Source organism: Perna viridis, chromosome 4, assembly GCF_037379345.1.
Source record: "Perna viridis isolate PV_CMFRI_1.1 ecotype Kerala chromosome 4, ASM3737934v1, whole genome shotgun sequence".
Lineage (NCBI taxonomy): Eukaryota > Metazoa > Mollusca > Bivalvia > Mytilida > Mytilidae > Perna > Perna viridis.
The window spans coordinates 45,255,206-45,278,739 of record NC_142448.1 but is presented as its reverse complement, the minus strand read 5'-3'; the positions used below and the strand labels follow the sequence as shown (position 1 = coordinate 45,278,739).

General features: G+C 32.4%; 2 protein-coding genes and 1 long non-coding RNA gene across 3 annotated transcripts in view; 1 reads left to right on the top strand and 2 right to left on the bottom strand.

Moving 5' to 3' along the window:
• Positions 1–1,639, bottom strand: part of LOC148620252 (uncharacterized) — a 32,020-nt gene extending 30,381 nt beyond the window's left edge. The window contains exon 1 of the mRNA XM_088580973.1: positions 1,549–1,639. The gene's annotated coding sequence lies outside the window, so the exon portion shown is untranslated. The remainder of the gene's footprint in view (positions 1–1,548) is intronic.
• A 3,797-nt stretch (positions 1,640–5,436) lies between these two features.
• LOC148620251 (uncharacterized) lies at positions 5,437–8,800 on the top strand. The gene is made up of 3 exons (XR_015921752.1): positions 5,437–5,479; positions 7,657–7,836; positions 8,376–8,800. It is a non-coding gene; the product is annotated as an uncharacterized LOC148620251 (long non-coding RNA).
• Positions 8,801–8,952: 152 nt separating this feature from the next.
• Positions 8,953–18,680, bottom strand: LOC148620250 (uncharacterized). Its single transcript, XM_088580980.1, has 10 exons — positions 18,591–18,680; positions 17,851–17,867; positions 16,762–16,806; positions 16,316–16,395; positions 16,029–16,100; positions 14,104–14,209; positions 13,645–13,733; positions 13,209–13,277; positions 10,660–10,822; positions 8,953–9,086 (listed from the first exon to the last, which is right to left on the bottom strand). Exons 2-10 carry the CDS (start codon positions 17,864–17,866, stop codon positions 9,055–9,057), a joined length of 672 nt encoding a protein of 223 aa, XP_088437106.1. The 5' UTR covers position 17,867; positions 18,591–18,680; the 3' UTR covers positions 8,953–9,054.
• Between the last annotated feature and the right edge of the window lie 4,854 nt (positions 18,681–23,534).

Sequence of the window (23,534 nt, the reverse complement as noted above, 5' to 3'; positions counted from 1 at the left end):
CTTACGGGGGAACTGTCAGAAGAGCCGACTCTAGGACAGTTCTAACCTCTCAGGGGAACTGTCAGAAGAGCCGGCTCTAGGACAGTTCTAACCTCTCAGGGGAACTGTCAGAAGAGCCGACTCTAGGACAGTTCTAACCTCTCAGGGGAACTGTCAGAAGAGCCGGCTCTAGGACAGTTCTAACCTGTCAGGGTAATTGTCAGAATAGCCGGCTCTAGGACAGTTCTAACCTCTCAGGGTAACTGTCAGAAGAGCCAGCTCTAGGACAGTTCTAACCTCTCAGGGGAACTGTCAGAAGGGCCGGCTCTAGGACAGTTCTAAAATTGTCATAGAACAGTTCTAGAGCCAGTTCTTATGATAGTTCTAGCAGAGCCGGTTCTCCGAGAACAAGTCTACTTATAGAGACGGCTCTACTGCTAGAAGTGTTAGAACTCTTCTCAATCTGTAGTAGAATTATTCTTCTGCCAGTTCTTGGACAGTTTTGTGAGCGGTTAGAACTGATCTCATCTCTACCATTATCTGTTGTATATAAAGCTTAATATTACATGCATAGCACTTCGCGACAGCCATCCATTTTTGGTTCAGAGTGATCGACGTTAAAACCTTTTCACATAATCCCGGAGATACCATGAATAATGCTGTTGTTATTATGTAACTTTGCATTGTCAACAAAAGAGGTGATTTCACATGACGAATTTGTATTTACTAAGATTAAGATAAAGAAGACCATATTTCAAGCCAATGAAATAACATTAAAAATAATCCATCAAACATCTCCGAGACACATAATTATCTTTGATACATGCTCTGGTTTGGCTTCCTATTTAGTTTTCTAGTTTTGAGAACATCGTGTATACAATTAGGTTTTGAATCTACAGAGCATTATATGCTCCTCATGCTGATAACAGAAAGTTTCCTTGAAACCCGGGTACAGCATACGAAATTTGCAATATATTTACATATGATTGGGATTTTTGTATTATAATGCAGGTCCGTTTACTTTATTAAAATAACCATTATGGACTTAGAATATTTCATATTTGTGTTTTATTTTATTACATCACTCGAATTAAATTCTATAGTTTGCAAGTAGAGTTATTTGTTATTTAAAAATTAGTGTAGTCATATTTTATGTGAAAATGTGAAACGTAAGGAGGAAATTTACTAGATGATTAGCTGGTTTAATGTAATAAGGAAACAGTTATTCTACTATAAGAAATACATGTAATGTCTTTTTTTGGGGTATTTTTCCACTACATAATTTTACGAGTCTTCCTTCTGTTTCTGTATATTACACCCACAGATTTTTCATTTTTACCATAGCAACTAAACTAAGTGACATTTCGCAACACAAATTTAAAACTTACTGTATTGTAAAACTAATTAAAACTGATTTCAGTCTTTCTACAAGTATTTTTTTAAACTCCCTTCCAATCATTTTGTTTTATTCCATATATTGTATATCACCAGAGCGGTAAGACATAAAATGCTTCCAAGCATAAATAATTTGAGTGATTATTTCTTAAATAAAATTTTAATCTTACTTACAGCAGGAATGACATAATGCTTCCAGACGATACTTTAGTCGTCAAGCAGACGACCGATGTCAATCGTCCAACTGAAGCTACTGAAACTGACAGATTGATTTACCTACAAGAAACGTAAATTATCTATAATGCAAGGGTAATTTATCCAATAGAATGTAAACACAGTTTCTACATTAACAATCAATACAATTTCAGGTAGACATAACTAGACAGTGACTATCGGACATCCAGTGCTGACTGTGGCTTTTCAACTAGTCCCGATTGGAAATTGATTTTTGTTTTTTATACTGAAGTCGGCCATAACAAAAATCTCTCATGCACTTCTCAGTTTTGCAGCCCAGCAGAACCAGAAAAAAACAACAAACACATTAAAGTTAGGAACAAGATGAGTTTTCGCACTCATATTCACATGTTTATCTATTTGACCACCCTATACGATTAAATAGTTCATTAATTAAAAGTCAAAGTCAAAATTGATTTTCAAGCAGAAATGCATTATTTAGTATAAACTGGTATAAGGAATTCAATAGAAATGAACTTAAATATTTGCTGCTACATGAGCACTATATGTGTTCATAAAATGCAGGATGTATTTGATTAATATGTCAGATAATCAACATGACAGCGTTCCTTTGCAAACTTACAAAGTTAATGAAACCATTTTCTTGATTTTATGTGGTGAAAAGTAAAACGCCCACAGATCTATCTGAATAGTTTATTTAGATTTTTTAAAAAGCTAATTAAGATTGACCATTTTAAACAAAGTTCGAAAATATATCAAGAGACAAGAGAAAAAACACCATGTGTCACAAAGCTAAACCTAAAGAAAGAAGGCGGGACATATTCTAAGGATTATATTTATGATATTTTCGGTAGAGAACAAACATTGTAAATAAAAAGAAAACAAATGCACTTTTATTAACAACTCCAGGGTCAAAGGGCAAAGACAAAGCACGGTTTACACTGAGCTGAATTATTGATATCGCTTGGTACGAAGTTTCACCACATTACGGATGAATTATTTACTGTCGACATTTTTGTATATATAACAATATCAAAATGTCGACATAAACCACGTATTTAATATTTTTGGTGGATCATGTTACCATTACGACACAAAAATTCAGCGTCACTTAATTGATTGGAAAAGAAATAATGCTAATTCGTTATTAACAATAGTACACAATGTTCTAATATATAGTAAACAAATCTAATAATAAGTATCGATGAAAAAACACAATTTGTATCAAAAATTGTTGGGAATGTAGTCGCTGTGTGATGATACAGCAATAATTTTGTTAATACTGCAATAATTGTACCATTGTGTTGATTGAACAACCACCGTGTTAATACTGCAATAATTGTACCATTGTATTAATTGAGCAACCACTGCGTTAATACTGTAATCATTGTTAATTGAGCAACCACTGCGTTAATACTGCAACTGATTCAGAACTCATTGCGTAAATACTGCTTATTTGAACAACCATGCGGATGTACAATTGTCGGCCTCATTCTTATATGGAACAGTACGTTCTGACGGACTAAAACTTTAGTTTAAATGTTTGATTTAAAAAAACAACACTCTTAGATTTTATTTGTTCGATAACCTTCATGTAATACCAAATACTTAGTGTTTGAAAAAGGTACCATTAATGCAGTGAAATCTTGGCAGGTGTAAGGAGTGGTTACTTTTTAGAACGTTCCCAGCCAATCGTCATTTGGACACGTGGAATAAAACAACGAGTTTTATCCAATAGACTCTCGGTGTATTTATTCGAGAGTTGTATAACACTGTGAACTCATTGATCAATACGGTCTGTTTATTTGCATTATGATTTTTTTGGTGCAGTTCTTGTCCATCATTTATCAATTTGGCGGATGTGACACGAGCAAAAACCAGGATAAATTTCACCTAAAAACAGAATGCATACCCTATTACTAATGTACCTGTTAGCACTGGAGTCGGCTTTTGTTGAGTTATTTATGTTATATTTTCATATAATGGTTTTGTCAAACTTATTAAATCCTTTACATCGAATCGTGACAGAAAAAAAATAAATCAAATAAGAATGCTTTGAACACAGAATTACAGTCGACATTGCAAGATTTAAAGCAGAAATATTTGGTAAAAGACCTTTATAGACGCATTTCTTCTTACCCATGATTCAGGAGTCAATCGTGTGAAACAGCTTTACAATTACTTATTCCCCATCTGTAAGAATAAATAATTTTCATATGATTTTATATCTAAAATACGTATTGGACTTGACATTATTATGGATCGGATTAGTGTCTGATAATTTTGTTGTTGCCCTTATTTTTCACAAGACCCTAGAAGTTACCAGGCAATTTAAGGAAAGCCGAGGAGACTACGCATCTTATAGTTTCAAACAGACGGCATTAGTTTGCAAACTAAATTTTGTGCATGCATAGGTATATATGGTCAGCTGTACTCTGTTCACCATAAATCTGATACATTTTCAAAGTAAAAAAAAATATATCATTTAAAAACGAATAAGACGAAAGTTATTCAGTCGATATCAGTTTTTGAGTATTTGTTTACTGTGGTGTGATTTAGATATTGACGTAAAACGAGCACTTCTAACATCCGCAAGTATTAGATTACATGTACCTGTTGCCAGGTTTTAAAACTAACATTTTGCTTCTAAACACCAATTAACTGCTATTAGTAATACCAACATGAGCAAGTGAGAGAAACAGCTAGCAGACTTGATGTTCTAATAGTGGGAATGCGTTCCTTTCTATTTCTCAAAACACAAGCAGTTTTGACGCAGAATACTGCCTATGAAAAGTTGCTCATTAAAACTTTGCGTTAATTTCGTAATAGTTCCAAAATACTCACGAAGTTTGGACTCCGCATGCTGCCTATGAGGTATTGCACACTATAACACGTGTATGCATACCGAAGTTTGCAATTTTTTATATAATTGGTATGTTTTCTTTCGTCACTTTTCTCATTCCATTAAAAGTTAAAATATTTGCGAAAGAGGAAATACGTTATATAGGCGTGAAATAAACGCATCATTCCAGTACGTTACTATTCGGAAATAACATAATCAATTAGGGGGACTGACTTGATTTCCGAACACGTCCATGACCCATAAATTCAAATGATCACCCTAGTTTAAATTTTCTATAAACAATACTTGATCCTCAAGCAATCAATTAGACCGCTCTGTTTTATACCAGGAAAAAATGGCATTGCATTCCTTTGTCCGCAACGTTTTAGAACAGTCCGTCAAACACTCCATTTGGTAGTTTAGTTTCAGAGCAGGAAATCCGGCGACCATTCCAAATGACAGTTCCATTGCTTTGATATCATGATTTAATGATTTCATGTGCTAGTTCATTTGCTGGGGTACATATCTATGATGTTGGCATTAAGTGTCGGAATTCCCCATTGGTGGAATTTTTACCCTGGAGACTTGAAAACAATAATTAATCGATTCCCAGAAGCTGCGGTCACTACACCAATATTACTAGCTGAAGCTATTAGTCTTGATATTCATTGAATAGATAAATATTTACCACAGCTTAATACACCCTTGGCGTTAACTTTTGGGTAATCGATGAGCATGTATAGAGCATGTTCAATATACACTTCCGGGAGGAAAATTCTTTTGTTCTACCCAAGCCCTACTTCCCGGAAGTGTATATTGAGCATGGTCATCAACTTACCATAAAAGGGTCTATGAACGCGTACCACTGGGTTCCGTTGGTACCATAATGACTTTTCCAATGTAAACAATAAAGCAAAAATAGTTTTTAAAACAATAAAAAACTTGAATTACAATATTGCAAAAACCATAGGTAAACAACCAAAGGTAGATAACAGCTATTTAACAAAAGAACTCAAATATACAAAAACGCAACGTGGATATAAAATGGCCACTGAACAAAATAACAAGGTAACATGCATATGCCAAACTGCCAAATTACTACGGACAAGAAGGTAGAACGTGTTTTCTTTTTTCTTTCTTTTTTTTTGCGCTCCTCCACAAAAGAACTTAGATTAAGACACTTGCATTTAATGGCAACTTCTTAACTTTACTACATAATTATTTCCCTATTTGAAAAGTCTATAGATTTATAACTTGGGTCAACAAACCGCTTAATTTACAAGAGCAAGCCACACTTAATCAAACCTAAATTTTGTCAATTTCGTGGTATTTACTTTGTTTACATTATGACTCTCAGTTAGAACGAATGATAGTGTTTGTTACGTGTCGGGGAGTTTAATTATAACCGGATTATACTCACTTGCAATATGGCGGGTACCGCAGGTTTAGCAGGACATGCTTACCCTTACAGCGCACCAGATGTTACTCTCGGTTTTTCGTGGGAGTTCATATTGCTAGCGCTTTAATGTTTTTTCCGTGTGACGTCTTGTTTCCCTTATCTTCAGTTTTTTCTGTGTGACGTCTTGTTTCCCTTATCTTTAGTTTTTTCCGTGTGATGTCTTGTTTCCCTTATCTTTAGTTTTTATGTGTAAGCTTCTTTTATTTGGTTCGCTACAGTGTGTGTGTAGTTCGTCTCTGTATCATGTGTTCAAGTTTGGGTCATGTTTTGGAATTTTTACGCATTTGAATTATTCCACTGCTGATGCTTTGAGTTTTTTGTTGATATTTCCTTTCCCGTGGTATTACATGATAGCATGCAATTAGTAATGATGACGTTTTTATCTTGTCAGTTCTCTCCATGTGAGCAGTTCTTTACAAAAATGAGAAATAAAACCAAGTGCAAAAATAATAGGGTATTATCACTGATTTCCAACAAAAGATGAAATCATTCCCATCGTAAATGCTTATACCAAATCAGAACTATTACGGTGGTTTCGAACTTTGTTGTTTTTACCATGATACCGCCATTTGCTATACGAACTTCTGTTTACTATTACGTATATTTTGTCAGTTTCGGTAATTTTGTCATTGCCCTTCATTCAAACGAATTGAGCATTTATAACACTATACAGGACGCTTACCCTACCGGTGCACCTGGTCCATTGTCTCAGATTTTAGTGGAGTCCAAGTTGCTCATTTGCTTTTGTTACTTTTTATGTATGATTTTAGTTACTTTATGTTCTTTGTTGTATATGTCTGTTTTCCATGTCTGGTCTTTGTGCCTGTATTACATTCTTTTGATTACAAAACAATTTGTCATTTCAGTTGAAAACGGCATAAAATTTGGTTAAAATCATTAATTAAAGTAAATAAATATGCATAGATTTAAAGCGACCAATAGAAGTTGCATGGCGGAAATCAGAAAACGAAAAAAATTCCAGACCTGAAATGTACTAATTTCTCAAACATTTGCTTTATACCGTTAAACTTTTCTTCTACTTCTATAAATGTTGTTATATTGACTCGATCAAATCTTGTTTCATATATTTATACACGTAAGATCATTGAAAGTTTTTTTTTCAGTAGAAAATAAAGGTTACGTTTTTGGGGTAGGGATATAGTATTTTTTCCATTCAATTTCAACTCCTTTGAAGAAATTAAGAAATGTTATTATGTTTTGTATATTTATAAAGCAGAAACGTTTGAGAATAGTTCAGAATAAAAACAAGAGGCTCCCAGGAGCCTGAATAGCTCACTTGGTTAAAGTTTGTCTTTCAAGGGCGATAACTTTTCCTAGGAGTTGTTAGACAACTTTGATTCCTTCAAGACTTCTGTAGGCCTAATAATAAGGATCATTACAGCAATTGAAAGAATTTGGCTAAACCTAACGGTTCTGGTGATATGATATACGAAAAACCTACTGTCTGATCCCAATTTTCGATTTTTAGTAATGGCAGCCATGTTTTTCGACAGACCCAATATCCCCACACTTTCTTTGCAGGATGTCACAAGGAACATTCATACCAAGTTTGGTGGCAATTGGTCAAATAGTGTCAGAGGAGAAGATTGTGGAAAAAAAATAACATTAAAAATAGCAAAAAACGTTGACAAAGGGCTATAACTCCAACATGGTTAATTAGATTAAAACGAAAATTGGACTACAGATAGATTTCATCACACTTAACACTTTTATAAAAAAAAAAAAAACAAAAAACTGTTGTCTGGCCCCTATTTTCTATTTTTAGTAACATCGGCCATGTTTTTCGACGGATCAAAAATTTCCACATCCGTTCTATGCAGAATACCTTTATAAACATTCATACCAAGTTCGGCTCCAATTAGTCAAGTAGTGTCAGAAGAGAAGATTTTTGAAAAATTGTTAACGACGACGACGGACGACAAGAGATGCCACATCCAAAAGTCAGGTAAGCTGAAAACCTGTCAATTTAGAAACAGTAGACTCAATAATGTATTTCGAAAAACTCAGAACTCTTAAGTACTGGTATATCTGGAATTGGTTTTTTTCATATAGTTGACAAACGTGTCAATATTTGTTCTAGAGATAGCAAAGAAGATAAAAATGTGGTATCGAGAATTTTGCAAAGGTTGTCTGCAAAATATATAGATATACAAATGAAATATTTTTTCATGGTTAAATACCGACACGAATTCACTCGCTGTAAACTTAAGTTTACCAACACTTGAAATAAAATCTTGATTTTTTAAACATTTATTATTTCATTCTTGACGGGGTATATTGCAAGAGAAAAATCTATCAAATTATAGACTTTCATTATAACTTACAAAAAGTACATTGCAGACAATAGTTTTGTTAATCAAGATGTGAATGTAAAAGCCTAACAACATCATCTTATTTTATTAACATGACATAATCTATAGCCTTTGATAGGCTTTTCAATAAATACAAAAATATCAATCATATAAATATATATACATTGTTTAGATATGCTGTATACGTTTTTCAAGGAGTCACCTCTCATCGGCAGCATTTAAATGTATAGGAAGAACTCAATCCAGAAGTTAATTGTATACAAGATGTACTCAAAACCAAAACTATCGGAAAGGGATGCCAAATCAAAAGAGTAAAAAGTTATCGATATTTCAAATTTGATTATTTCCAAAGAATGAAATAAAACTTATTTTACTTAAAAAAAATAAAGCAATTTAAAGTATCTATTTTCCTTCACATTTTCATTTAAGACCTTATATGACATCGATTTAAACGATTTTCACATTGTATTGTTTTGTATTATATTCTCTTGTGTATTACATTGTATATTAGTATATTGTTTTCTGTTATTTGTTCGCTTTTCATTTTCTCAAACTATATTGTTTTTTTCATTTTCTTCGAAACGGTGAGACTGTGATCGATTGTATACAATACCAGATTAAAATTGTAACTCAAGGAAAAGGTTTACTGCTTTTGATGGTTATCTACTTTTCTAGGGTTCATTTCTAAAATATTGACTTCGAACAGTTAGGTTATTTTTCAAGGAAAAGTTTCAACAAAAGAGTGCAAATAGAAATCATGGTTTGTTTATTTAATGCACATGTGATTAATCGATTATTTTATTTTCCTTTTTCTTGATGGCACCACCAATACGGTTTCTCTGTTTGATCTGTCATGGCGTTATGTAGTCCTGCTTTTTCATGGCTGAAATCAAATAAAATAACTTAAATAACTATTATGACTTGTTTAAATCTTAGAAGTCAACTGCCGGGTCATTCCTCCTCGTGGAAGCAGTGTAGCGAATAGAGTCGTCACATTCTGAGACGTTGTATAATATTGATTTGTTGTGACATGCATCATTAATTTGATCCTCTATCCTACATAATAACACCTAGATGAACTGTCCCGTACTACCATACATCGTGTACTAAGTTACAGCCCTAGATTAATCCTACGAGGAGGAATGACCCGGCCAGCGAAAGCTATATTTTTATATAGCCTAGCTGGTCGAGTGGTCTAGGGCGCTGGACTTAGTGCAGGCGGTGTTGCCATAGATGTCACAGGAGTTCGAGTCCCGCGGAGGGAACGACCAAAAATTTGCTTCGCAAATTTGACAGTTCTAACATCGTTGGGAATTTTGCAGACCCTTCTATATATATATATATATATATACAACGTCTCGGGCTAGATCCTTCAATCTCAGTTTCCGCTATATAGATGACGTGTTATCTTTAAACAATCCTGATTTCGGGGATTTGATACATCGCATCTACCCAAAAGAACTTGAGATAAAAGATACTACAGACACTGTGAAGTCAGCCTCATATCTTGACCTACACTTAGAAATCGACGGTAAAGGAAAACTATTGACCCAACTTTACGACAAACGTGAAGACTTTTCATTCAGAATTGTCAACTTTCCTTTCATCTGTGGCAACATCCCTTCGGCTCCTGCGTATGGATTGCTCATATCACAACTCATACGTTATGACAGAGCTTGCCGGGACTACGCAGAATTTTTGTATCGCGCTAGAACTCTAACAAATAGGCTTCTGGAAAAGGGTTATGTTGCTACAAGATTGAAGTCATCACTACAGAAGTTTTATGGTCGTCATCATGAACTCATGGATCGTTATGGTGTATCCATCAGCACCATGAAAACTGATTTATTCAACGGGTCATAGTTTTCCTTTCCTCGTTTGTGTACCCCGGACTTGACTTTTTATGAGCAACTCGGCGGGTGTTTCTAGAAAAGCAGAGGACGCTTACCCTACCGGTGCACCTGGTCCATGCTCCCAGTTTTTAGTGGAGTCCGAGTTTACTTTTATTACTTTGTATGTATGATTTTAGTTACTTTATGTTCTTTGTTGTGTATGTCTGTTTTCCATGTCTGGTCTTTGTCCCTGGATTACATTCTTTTGATTACCGCTATAACCTTGGTTCCCTTGATTACTCTTTCAGAATGTGACGACTCTTTTCGCTACACTGCTCCATCGGATCAAATTGATACAGGGAAGATATGTAAACGTATAGATAGGTATATATATGCATTTGGCAGATCATGAAAGAGACATGATGAATGCAATTAGGTTTTAAGGAAGACGGTTTACTATAATATTCATATTGACTTGAAAAAAGTAATTATTAGAGTGCAGGGGCGAACAGTTTAGCACCAATATATATATATATTCGTTGTAAGTGTGAAATAAAGCACGCATTAAAGCACAAACCATGTCGTGCTTGCCATAGATATGAACTTGATATGCGTGCTTCGTACCTTGAGCCATTTGTGGACATGTGGTGTTCACATTACAGTGTTCGCCTTTACAACAAGCTTCACAGAGTGTCATATCGAAAAGAAAACCGCCTTGTCTTTTTCCAGCCGAAGCTGTGGTAACTTCACCAAATGTATATTTGTTGTCAACATTTGCCAAACATATCTGTAAGATAAGGATTATAAGGAAAATTAAAGAGCATTTGTGAACTACTTCTCTTCTGTCTTTGAAATCAATTCATTTTATAAATTCATAATTTCAACTATATTCAATGTTTTCTCATCAGAAGATACTTTCGTATATCTGATTTGCATATTTGCATCTATAATGTTCATGGTGTATATAGTTATATATAATGAATTCGGGGCATTTATATATGTTGTGTACAAGTTGTCGTTTCATACAAATTATTATTTGTATAAAAAAAATTGTACAAATTATAATTTGAATTTTTGCTTTGTAAAAATTATAATTTGTACAAAATACGCTTGGATGAATTATAATTTGTACAAAAAAGTCCAAAAATAACTTTCAACTTGAACAAGAATCTTTCATATCTATTTTATGAACTAGAGCCAACTTAGCTTTAATACGAAAATAATTGAAAGACAATGAAAAACATCAATGTGATATTTCACGTTTAATTTCAAATTCACACGAGACTTATAATGAAGTCAGTTCATTTGTTTGTGCATGTCAGTTAACCATGACAACGTGAGTTTCACTGTTTCTTAGCTCCTCTACACTTTCAATTAGTGTTCTAGCAACCACCTTTACATTTACATGCAAGATGTCCTTGGCCACCAGTCTTTGATAATTTGCGTCCAGCTTCACGAAGCGGGATTTGTCCAAAAGGACGTTGTGCATGTTTTAGTCTCGCATCGTTTACTTCTTCCAACTAATGGCGGTTGAGATGTCCTATTAGTGTACCAGCATGTGTTCTGACGCGATAACAGAAAACTCAATCAATGTGTTTTATTCGATGCTTCTTGTTAGTTTTCCTGCCTGAGTGATTGATCTGAAAATGTCCGTTTTCGTGCAAACTGAATAGGAGTACACGTATCTTCATCGGTGGAATTTCAGTGGTAGTAATTCTGTTATTCTGTTCCCTAGCTTGTATGTTATCCTGACCCGATGTTTCAATTGAATCGTCAGTGACAACGTATTTATCATCATCAGTCGAATGATCATCATGAGTGGTCTTAATAGCGGTTGTTTCATGATCGATTTCATTGGCTTCAGTCAATATTCTTCCCAGATCTTCCCCGTGATTTGGAAATAATTCCTCCGGAAGACTAGACGAACAAAGACCAATCTTGGCGCAGATCCAAATAGGGCTATGCATGGCGGCTGATCTACAGTAGGAACAGTTCTCCTGAAATTGGACGAAACGTAGTCTTTTCGACATTTCTGTAGTGTTTTTGTCATTAATCTAATATCATTGCTTTAATATCAGCATTTGCTTTTTCTACAGACGCTTGACATTAATGGTGTCTTGGTTGTCCGTGCATGCTAACAAGGTCTTTCAATAATGATCTAACTTTTGTAATGATATCGGCTGTAAATTCTCTATCGTTATCGCTCTGAAGAAAATGCGGTGTTCCTATGAGGAGAAAAATATCAAGAAGAAGATATGCGACCTCTGCAGTTTCTTAGGATTATGGGGTCTCAAAACACTGAATGTCGTAAAATGATCTTGGTAGAGCATTATTCATCAAAAGTCATGGTCTGGTAGGGACTGGAAATCTACCAAATCAACCTGAGCTCTCGAATTGATGTCAGTGGATGGTATTGGTTTCTATACTAGTTTGAAAACCTCTGAACTCTTTCGTTTAAGGATAGATTGTTCACAGCTATTTAAAAAGATTCTGATTACTCCTCTGTTTATTTTTTTTTTTTTGGTTTTTTTTTTGCAAACTGTATCCTAAAGTTTGTGTTGGTTTTACGGATACCTCAATGTCCAACGCCAGTGTGGGAGTTTCAATTGATCCTTTATAATAATATATATTAATCCATCGATTGAAAGTTATTGCAAAAAATGAAAAGGATCATAAAGTGGTACAATTATGAATAACTGCGTTTTATATCAGTGAATATGATAAGTGGGACTTTTGTTTGTTTTGATTTGTTTTGTTTGTGTGTGTTTTTTAATTTTTTTTTATTTTTGTTTTGTTTATAGGGGATATTCTTTTGTCTAAATAATTTCTGTAATTTCAAATAAACGAAAAATGTAGACTTTAAACATTTTACATCGTTGCATTGGAGGTTTTATTTTGTATCATATAACCTTTAAGTTGCCACAACTGTGTTCCTTTTACCTTCAAACAATAATAATAATAATAATAATAATAATAATAATAATAATAATTATAGTAATGAACAATGCATGCAAAGGGACAATTGAAACGTCAACACTAAATTTGGAGACTGAATAGTCGTCAGTATTTTTAGATACACTTTTTCAATCATTCGAATATGGTGCCAGGCAATACGTTGACATGATTGAAACATGAAAGAAAAAAATGACGTGCATAAATAAGTATTTCCTTACGTTGTTAAATTCACAATCAAGTTCGTAAAGAATTCTTCCTTGTTTGAAATACTGTTTCATACTACAGGCCTGAAAATAAAACAGTTAAGATTTTAAAAAAAAGTCAATTGCCACATTATACCTAAAGGTTAACCTGGTAATTAAGGGGATTAAAAGATCTTTGCCACAACTGTCAATATTTTAATTACCAGTCTTATCATCACTAATTATTTCTAACGGGCTTTTAAAAAATGTTATCTAGTTTTCAGACATTCAAGTATTTAATTTGAAAACAATGGCGCACTTGATGAAATATTACTAGATAAGTTTTTTTTAATTATTCAAACAGGTTTCGCTGTAACGTGGTTAATCATGGATATTTTAAAAATTGCATGTAATACTATCTTATAACTAGCAAATTATGTCAGAAATAGATTTGTCGAAATTTTTTTCATACCTGATCTTTTTGGCATTGCAGAAACCGCGAACAATCTGCTGTGTTTTCAATATCTTTACAAACCGCACAATGATCAACTTTCTGTTGGCCTAAGAAGAAGAATTTGAAATAGACATATTTGCACGTGTTAGTGGGTGCCTTTACATCGAATATTGTCTTTTGAGTTCATTATATTTTGCATCTTAATCTATCTTCTGCAATTCATTTCTGATTAAGACAGAATCAACATATGTGGTTGCATAAAATATCTGATATTAGAAGTGTTATAAATTTGAAAATATTAGACAAGTAATAAAACAATGTGTCGATGACACCAAGCACCTGTTTAAAAGTGATTAAACAAAACAAAAACGCAATCTTAGTGATTATGTCAAGCTAAATAAATATCGTCCTCGTGATCCAGGGACAATGAATAACCTTCATATCACCAAAAGATAAAGTTTTCAAATAAAAACATACTTGTTTTACACAGTTCTGCATTGCATCTGTCTTTCTTATCGCAACACTCGCTGCAACTGACTGCCCTTTTTCTCCCCACCCCAAGACTCGCTAGTAGTTTGCAAACCTGGATTACATAAAGACAGAGTTTCTGTGTTACCCAGTAAGGACCCCAAAAGACTTTTTTCCCAGCATGCATCATGATTATGACGTAACTGTGGCACTAATCTATCATTCAATGCTTTCTCTTAACATGTGGTCACACAAGAAACAAAATTCAAGAATATACACTTCTTCAATTTGTAAAAAAAAGTCTATATCAAAAAAAAAATAATTACGTTTGATTTAGTTTTTAATTCAATTGAATTGTCTCTAAAATTAAGAGAAACATATATATATATATATATATATATATATATTGCATGATTAATGTATAGAAACAAATATAATACATCAGCAGCGTCAATGACTTGAATAAAAAAAATAAAACTATGTCCTTTTTGTTCAAATGTTACCTTTTGTACATTCAATTTATCAGAAATTTAAACTTTACTTACATGTAAAATAAATTTTCACAACCATTTACATCATTTTTATTTGTGACAAACTGTACATTCTTCACAGTTTTAGGGTTGTTTACTTAATACTACATCAGATTAAGTGCCACATTTACATCATGATTAGTGCTGCCATCTGGTAATTTTGCAGTAAGGGGGATTATCTTACAGCAAAGATGGCTGCCCCCTGTAACTATAGATTTAGAGCAATTATCCTCTCTAACTAAATAATTAAGTGCAATATAGGAAAATGAACTTCTGTTATTATGTAAAGACTATTAATATACCCCATATGTAGAAAAGGGTGCCTATTCCCTTTAAACTGCCGAAATGAAATTAATTTTGTAAAAAATTATTTTGAGAAAGCTCTCACAAATATTGTCAATTATCGTGAGAAAGATCTTAGAAAAAGGGTTATGAATAACCATTGACGAAATAATTTCCTTATGCAAAGATGAATAGTGGAATATTTCATTAATTAATACGATGATGGATTTGTGAATACTCTGTCAACAGATAGCACATGATAATTAGACTTTTTCTAACAATCCAAAAAAAAATTGTAAAAGGTCTATTTGATATAAAATATTCCTCAGATTTCCACGCAACATATATTACATGACGACAATCACAATGCTAGTTATCATTAAGAAATGTAGTGCATAAAACATCACTTTGATAGAAATTCTGAATTTAAAAAAAAATTAGCCTGTTATCCTATATTAGAAAAATATGACACTGATTTCCAAGAATCAGTATATACGATCCTTATTATCCTAGCTTTTTACGATCAATCTGCACTGCTTGACGTTCGCTTTTGATGTATTCACGATCACATTTCTCGCTTGACTGAATGGCTGAATGTTGTTGGTACTTTGTATATATTATCTTTCTCAAGAGTGATTTACTGCCATAAACTGGTACCACGAAAGCGAGAATTAAAGTAAGTGAAGATGTGAGTATAATATATTTATCAAAAGTTTATTTTGTTAAGACGTTGGAGATGTTCACATTGTGTGCCCTTAGTTTCAGCAATGATATTGCATTGCCCCACTAAAATAAGGAGTGAAAATATCAGTAGAAACAAATGGCGATAATATTCTATAATCTGAAATATATTGGCACTATAAAGAACATGTCAGAATAGCAATTAAGCGAAACTGAGTTCAAACTTGAAAGAAATCGGAGGAAGAGAGATAATTCAACAGTTAATGTCTTCAAAAATATGTAGGACTAATTGTTAGTTGAGTTGAAACAGTTGCTGTAATAGGATTGCTTTAAAAAGTTAAAATTAAGAAAATAAAAGAGTTTCTGTTGATATCAGATTAAAATATATGAGTTCAGTATTGGGCTTGTTTTGGTTTTTGTGGAATGATTTCTCTGCTATACCTGTTTTGCTCTGCATCCTGCGTTGTAAACCAGCTGCAAGGAAGATGTCGTTACTTGTTCCAAATAACATTCCTAAAATGAATTAAGGTAAGAATATTAAATTCGAAACAAAACACTAACGTATGATTTTATTATTTGTTACGAATTTGTGGAACAAAATTGAATTATAATGCCCTCCTATCCAATCCTTTCTAAAAGATGTCTGTAGAACATTGCAGTTAGTTTAAGTAACCTAAAACTCCGCCTTCATCGTTTTCTAACTATATATATTTTGTATATTCACATACTTCAGTGACGTTATCACAAGTAGACACTTCAGTGCATAGATCAAGATTGGACGCCGAGGAACATTTCAAACATTCAATGCCTAAAAACAAAAGATAAGCTTATTGAATATAATATAAAGGGACAAGAGTAGTAGGGAGAGTTGATGTACACAATAATTATTTAAAAAGAAAGAAAAAATAACAAAACAATTTGAATATTGCGAATTTGAAAAATGTGAAAAGAGGGTTTAAAAATTCAACACAAGCATACTTATTATAGGTAAAGAAGGACCACAGAGTGTAAGGAATAAATTAGTTTGTAATTAACATTTTAAAGCTTAAATTTAGATGTAATATTAATTATCTTCCCATTTAGTATTGATACAATTAATTATTTGTCAAACAATATATGGCGACCAATAATGAAAGATTTATGAAATTTAATTTAATCATTATTAAATACTTACTTGCATATGAAAAATCCAATAGAACCACTACAAATAGGACCAAACCTGCAATGATATTGTTAAGTAACTGTCTTTGTAAGAATCATGCAAAATCTGAAAATCTGAAAAATATGATACACCTAAAAAAAGACTACACATTTTTTTCTTTTAATTTTTTTTTGGGTCTATATTATGAAATGTGTAATTATTCATTCATATCTGCCTGCTCTAAGCAGATAATCAACATTGAAAATCTAATAGATTATGTTGTATTTGAATGTCATTTACAGAGTTATTTCCCTTAATTTTAGAATCTACAGTGCATCTATATAATCTTTATCTCATAAGAACACGGGTTATATGAAAAACTGAATGTTAATTTCAGTTTACTATGGCAATTCAAAAACAATATCGAAAAAAATATGTTGGCTTTTCACCCATGAATCACATTTTGAATGATTCGTAGCTGGAGTACTACTTAAATATCAATACAAAAAATACTATCAATCCATATGTATCAGACAAGTAAAGATACTTTCTTTTCTGAATATGAATATACAGATACGGAATAAACCTATACTAAAACATTACGTTGTACACAAATTGGCACAGTAATTCATATATGGTTAATCAAGGTAACATGAAAATGAATTTTGTAACAACTAGTAGGTCCAAAGAAATAACTCTTTGAAACACGTGTGCACCGAACCAAAATTCGCAATGATAATAAGAATAGTGTTTTTGTATTTAGCAGCAACTAAGACGATGCCGAGGATATTTAAAAGTCAAGTAGTCAGACTTATCTCTACCGATTTATATAATAGATTTTTTACCGAAATGTACAGTACTCTAAATGCAAACTGCCCTAGAAAACTGAGGCTTCTTTACTTGTAATGTACTTCTCGGTGATGGATCTGGCTTCCTATTTCCAAATTTTTGGTTTTGATTACTTCTTAAACACAATTTAGTTTGGATGTAATTTTTCTATATATTTGGTTATAATGCTGCTGATGAGCGATTACTTCGTGAACAAGGCGATATTTGCAATATCAATGTGAGTTATATTTTTATTCAACAATCTTACGAAGATGAATAGCCTGATTATCTTACCAAATATCTTCATCATTCTGAAATAGAAACTTGAAATGATACAAAGTTACACGATCCCATTTATTGTCTCAATGGGAACCTCGCTTTAATAATTTAAGGAAACAGCACTCTCCTTTTTGCAAGTTCGACATCCAAAAGAATATAGCATATTTTCTTAAACCCGTAAAATTGTTTCACATATAAGTAGCAAAACAAATTACATGTGAATTCTTGTCGATAATGTATCTAATATCAACTTTTTGGATAACCTAGTTTATTTATTCTCCCACATTACATCGTTTAAGATTATAGTTTTACTACTAAGACCATTTCAAACATTTTTGTTCACTGAATATCGGTAATTGTATAATTGAACCATTTCAAATTTGATATTCGGCTAAAACATTGAAAGTACACATTACTAGTGACTCTCTGTTTATATAAATTAAAAAATAAATAAAACAATGTCATTAAGGTTTTTGTTTTATCAAGACGCTTGTAACCATTATGTATGTTAATGTATTGCAGTTGCAGTTTCTTCTTCGCAATGCAAACAGATACAATTACATAACTGACGTGGATAGGGAACCAGTTGTTTTGATAAACTAATTAAGTAATCTGTTTACATAAAAAGAATTTTGTTTTAAGGATATAAATCTGGAACAGTATACAAACAAAAAAAGCGATTGTAGAAGATAAATCATATTTCTAAGATGGTTAGATTAGTTTTAATAATTAAAAAATGTTACATATCAACATACCTTCTCCTTGATCGTCACGAGTACATGACATATCCTGTGAGAGATAAGACGAAGCCAATACGTGCAGACTTGGGACGTGACTTTGGAATATACTTATAGCCTTCTAATGTTTTCCGAGACTTCTATGAGGTTTTAAAAGAACTGTGTGATGAAATGAAAGCACAAAAGTGAAAAAAAGTAACAAACTGTGATCTATAATAGATATTAGGTTTTACTTATATAAATAGCAATTTTAAAGTCATTGCAAGTATATTACATACAAGATTGGAGCACAAAATACGGGAGCTTTTACAACAAGATTTTGCTGTATTAGATTGATCATTTTGATCATCATACATGTTTTTATCCTGTTCGTTTTTTATCTGCAAGTTTTTGCAGGGTAACAAATGTCATTCTAAAGGTTATACCTTTAAGAGTATTGAATTATTTATTATTTTTACATATGCGTTATATATTTTTAATGAATGTCAACTGTATCGTTTAATTTATTTTCAATCTGGTAGAGCAGGGAATAAGCATCGGTTTAAGTACGACAGGGCATACAAGCAACAGGATCTAGGGTTTTTTGTTTTTTGTTTTTTTTTTGCTTTTTGTTTGTAAAGGACAAGAAATCAGAATCGTTTTTATCACATCATTTTGTTTCTACATGGCATAAGTATATTTTTTTATAGTATGGACGAACATAACTGTTGTTTTATTCTTTTCTTTAACAATGATGAGTTGTGAATAAATATGGTAATCTAGTTCATATAATTAAATTTACAATTTATACCTTTTGATCGAAATGAGTTTAATAATCATGATTTCTAATGTACGTCCACTGCAATACAAGAACAAATAAATGATTTGCATTAGTTAGTATCTGAAGCAATGTTAAAACTACATTTATTTTAATATCTTTTTTCAATATCAAAGCTTAGCATTTAATATAGTTCTTATAACTTTTTTTGTACTTTTGCTTAAAGTAGCAAATAAAAACAAAACAACTAGATACATATGAAAGTTCACCAGTTATCTGTCATTTCTGACAATTTGACATTTCACTGAAATCTATATCAGATGATCAAACATAAAGAATAGAAGCGCCAGCTTGATTAATTGGTTTTTGCAAACTTCATCAAAGCCTTTCATGAATCCTGCAATATATGTATATATAGGCCTTCTAAATTATATTATATCTCAACATTCAAACTGACATACATTGAAGCATAATAACAAATTTTCAAAGTATTCCTTTCATTGCCTTTATTTACTCTGTGATTTTTATTATTTTTGTGATATCGGCAAATATACAAAAGCATCAAAAATAAGGAAAAATAAGAAATATAAACATCCATATTAATGGCCTTGAAGAGAAAAGATGAAAATTCAATTACATAAAAAAATGAAAATATGGAAAACTAGACTCTACATGAAAAGATTAAAACATGTGCAATTTGAACTCTCACAATAAAAAAAAAGAATGACATCAGGGGTTCCGGAAGGGTAAGCAAATCTTGCACTGCAGATGGCATTCATAACATTGCAAATGAGTAAAATTCTACAAGAGTCGAACATCAATATTGTAGCCACCGACACACTATTTCAAGACTTTTCACAAAGAGCTCATAATAAAAACAACAAAGTAAACACTGGTATAAATATTTTTGTTATTTCAACATAACCTCTTGATGTTAACAATATTGCAATTGCAGACTATCACAAAAAATAGGCATATTAAATATCAAATAAAAACAAAAACTAATACATAGGACTATTCACCATTGGTACTTAAAATCATTGATCTTGAACTTGATAATTACATATAATTTTTTTTTCAGATTATTATTGGAAATGAAATGTATCCTTGTCTAACTTAGCAACCTTATACGATGATTAAAATTAAAAACTTGCGATTGCAATATTGTAGATAAAAAGAAACCTAGATATCAGACTTCTCCAAAACAGTACTTCAACGGAGCTACACCACTGAAGCTAGTAAGAGTTAAGTCCGGAGTGTTGTCATCCAGTCAGACGTGAAATATAAATGAAAATATCTTGTTTCATCTTTGGTATGTTTCATTTCGGCCAATCAAATCATGAAGACCATAACCTTCTGTGGTGATGATATCAACGAAGGTTGAACATATGTATTTTACAGTACCTGTCCTCTTAAACAATTCTATATACTGATCACCTGCTCGAGGGTAGCGGATCAGCTGTAAGCTTGAGATGTTGGTATATTATCACTAAAAGTGTGCAATCGAAAAGTGAAAAGTATCACGTTTGGCATTGTTTCAATTTCAAATGTCATGTAACGAGCGTTCTTTAAGTTATTATCACATTTCGGAGAGAAAAGGGTGTATTATTAAGTAAATTTTTGGTGTGCTTGTTTGTTGTTTCGGTTCAGTTTTTACCTCACTTTAAAGCAAGATTGTTTAGGCATTATAAAAGGAGTTAAACTCAACTGCAGATTGCATGCGCCTATAAGGAGATAGTGGTCATTAATGTGTCTTTGTGTCGTCATTTTACTTTTAAGTTTTATTTTTAAGACATGTCATCGTTTTGTGTCTTTTGATTTTATCACTGTTGTTGTCGCTGTCTTTCTTAGCTTATCTAAAGGGTGTATTCACTTGTAGAAGACTTTTTGTAGATCCCTGAAAAAATATTTATTATTTTGCATTTGTTACGTTTTACCATTTCCTTTTTTTCTCTATTGTATTATCTATATATGAATAAAGGTGAAACAGAAGATGAATCAGTTGTCTATTTTCATCAAATTTATTTTACATGTACATCATTTTATGACGGAAACTGAAATTGAAGGATTGGAATACTCGTCTCTTTCTTTTGTACAAGTCTTGCTTCATACGAATATAGAACCACATAGTGTGCAATATTGGTTCCCATTGCCCATATGCATTTCAATGGTTTGCTGAAACACTTTACCTCCAAATCGACAAAAATGTTGTCGACTAGAAATTCCAACAATCGGCATTTTTTTGTTAAAATCAGTGTGATTTTTCACATTTGCTTTGAACATTTGGAATGAAATGAAGGAATGAGGTAGAAAGTATATCAAACCAATGCTGACCTGACAAAGTTTTTTTTAGAATAATTAAAAAAGTTCAACAAATTACCAACAGTAATCAAACTATCCTGGAAACTGACAAATGAAATATGATATAAAGTTACGTAATAACCAATAATTATACAATTTAAAACTCTTTTCCATTGATCCTTTCATCATAATTAGTATAACTAATTATCCACAAAGTCACTAACTGCAGCATGAGCCAATATTAAAACATAACATTGTACAAATAAAACCACTTCAACATATCGTTTTAGTTAAAAATACGTCACTAATGAACATGGATAATAAGTGTTCATTTTGTTTAAACATTCATTTTGTACTTCTTAATGGTTTTTCTAATTTGAAAGAGTAATCAAGTGAATCAAGGTTATAGCGGTAATCAAACCAATGTAATCCAGGGACAAAGACCAGACATGGAAGACAGACATACACAACAAAGAACATAAAGTAACTAAAATCATACATACAAAATAACAAAAGCAAATGAGCAACTCGGACTCCACTAAAAACTGGGAGCATGGATCAGGTGCACCGGTAGGGTAAGCGACCTCTGCTTTTCTAGAAACACCTGCCGAGTTGCTCATAAAAATGTGTCTACAGACTGTAAGAATCAGAACTTGTCAATGAAATCCACGTCACTGCTTTTTGTGTGTATTGTGTTAGGTACGGCTGTAATTTCTAGACAAATAATCAACCAGGAAAAATACAAATTTCTTTTTAAACTAAACATCTTACTTAAAAACATTCGATTCTAACAAATAACAAAATCCTAGGTAAGTAATAAACATTTAAAAGATGTAAAAAATACCATAATCATATTTTAATGCATTATCATGTTCCCTGTTTTTGTATTAATTTTCAATTTCCATCATCTATTTTACATTCTATTTTGCTCTCGTTCCCAAGAACGCATTGTTGCTTATCTGGATGCATGTCTAACCAAATAGATATCTGTCCTATGGATAATTTGATTTTTTACCTTTAAAAAAGTAATTGTCTTCCAATATGACACGAAGGCGTAGGCATTACTTAAAAGACATTCTTACTAGGGAAAATAGTAGTATTTATTTCCCTGCATTAGGTTGACCAATCGTGTACCCTATTCAGATGAAAGGAAGTAGAACTTTGAACGAACAGATTGGTGTACTGACAAAGTTTGTAATGACGATTTTTCTCTCTCAGATTCACAAAGAATTTCAGTTTAAAAAAAAATTAAGTTTATTTTTTTATCCTTCAAAATGCATTGTTTATGTAATTTTAAAAAGACTGCATATTACAAATGAGTGCGGAACCAAATAAAGCAAAACGTCCGGTACCTTCAAACTTTTGATGGTGGTGGAAAAAAAAGATGGTCAACCTCTATTCCCATAGTGATTTTTTTCTATTTCTGAATGATAGTACTACAACAAAAAATGATTTTTGAGTCCTAGTTTTAATTAGAAATTACTGAAAAAACTTGAAAAGGTTAGTATTGTCGGTACTACAGATTACAAACTTAAACAATAGAAAACTGAAGCAACGGTAATTTGTACCTACATCATACATTGATCTTATCAGAGTAAGTGTAACCCAAATCTTGGAATTATAATTCCAAAACGATTACTTTCAATGATTTGTTGAACAAAATAATGATTTATATTTTAGGACGAGACCACAAACAAAACTTTAATTACACTATTGAGCTGTGGAGACATTTAGTACACGATTGGTCAACCTAATGCAGTGAAATAAATACTGCTATTTTCCCTAGTAAGAATGTCTTTTAAGTAATGCCTGCGCCTTCGTGTGATATTGAAAGACAATCACTCATTTCCTCGTTTGTCTACCCCGGACTTGACTTTTTATGAGCAACTCGGCGGGTGTTTCTA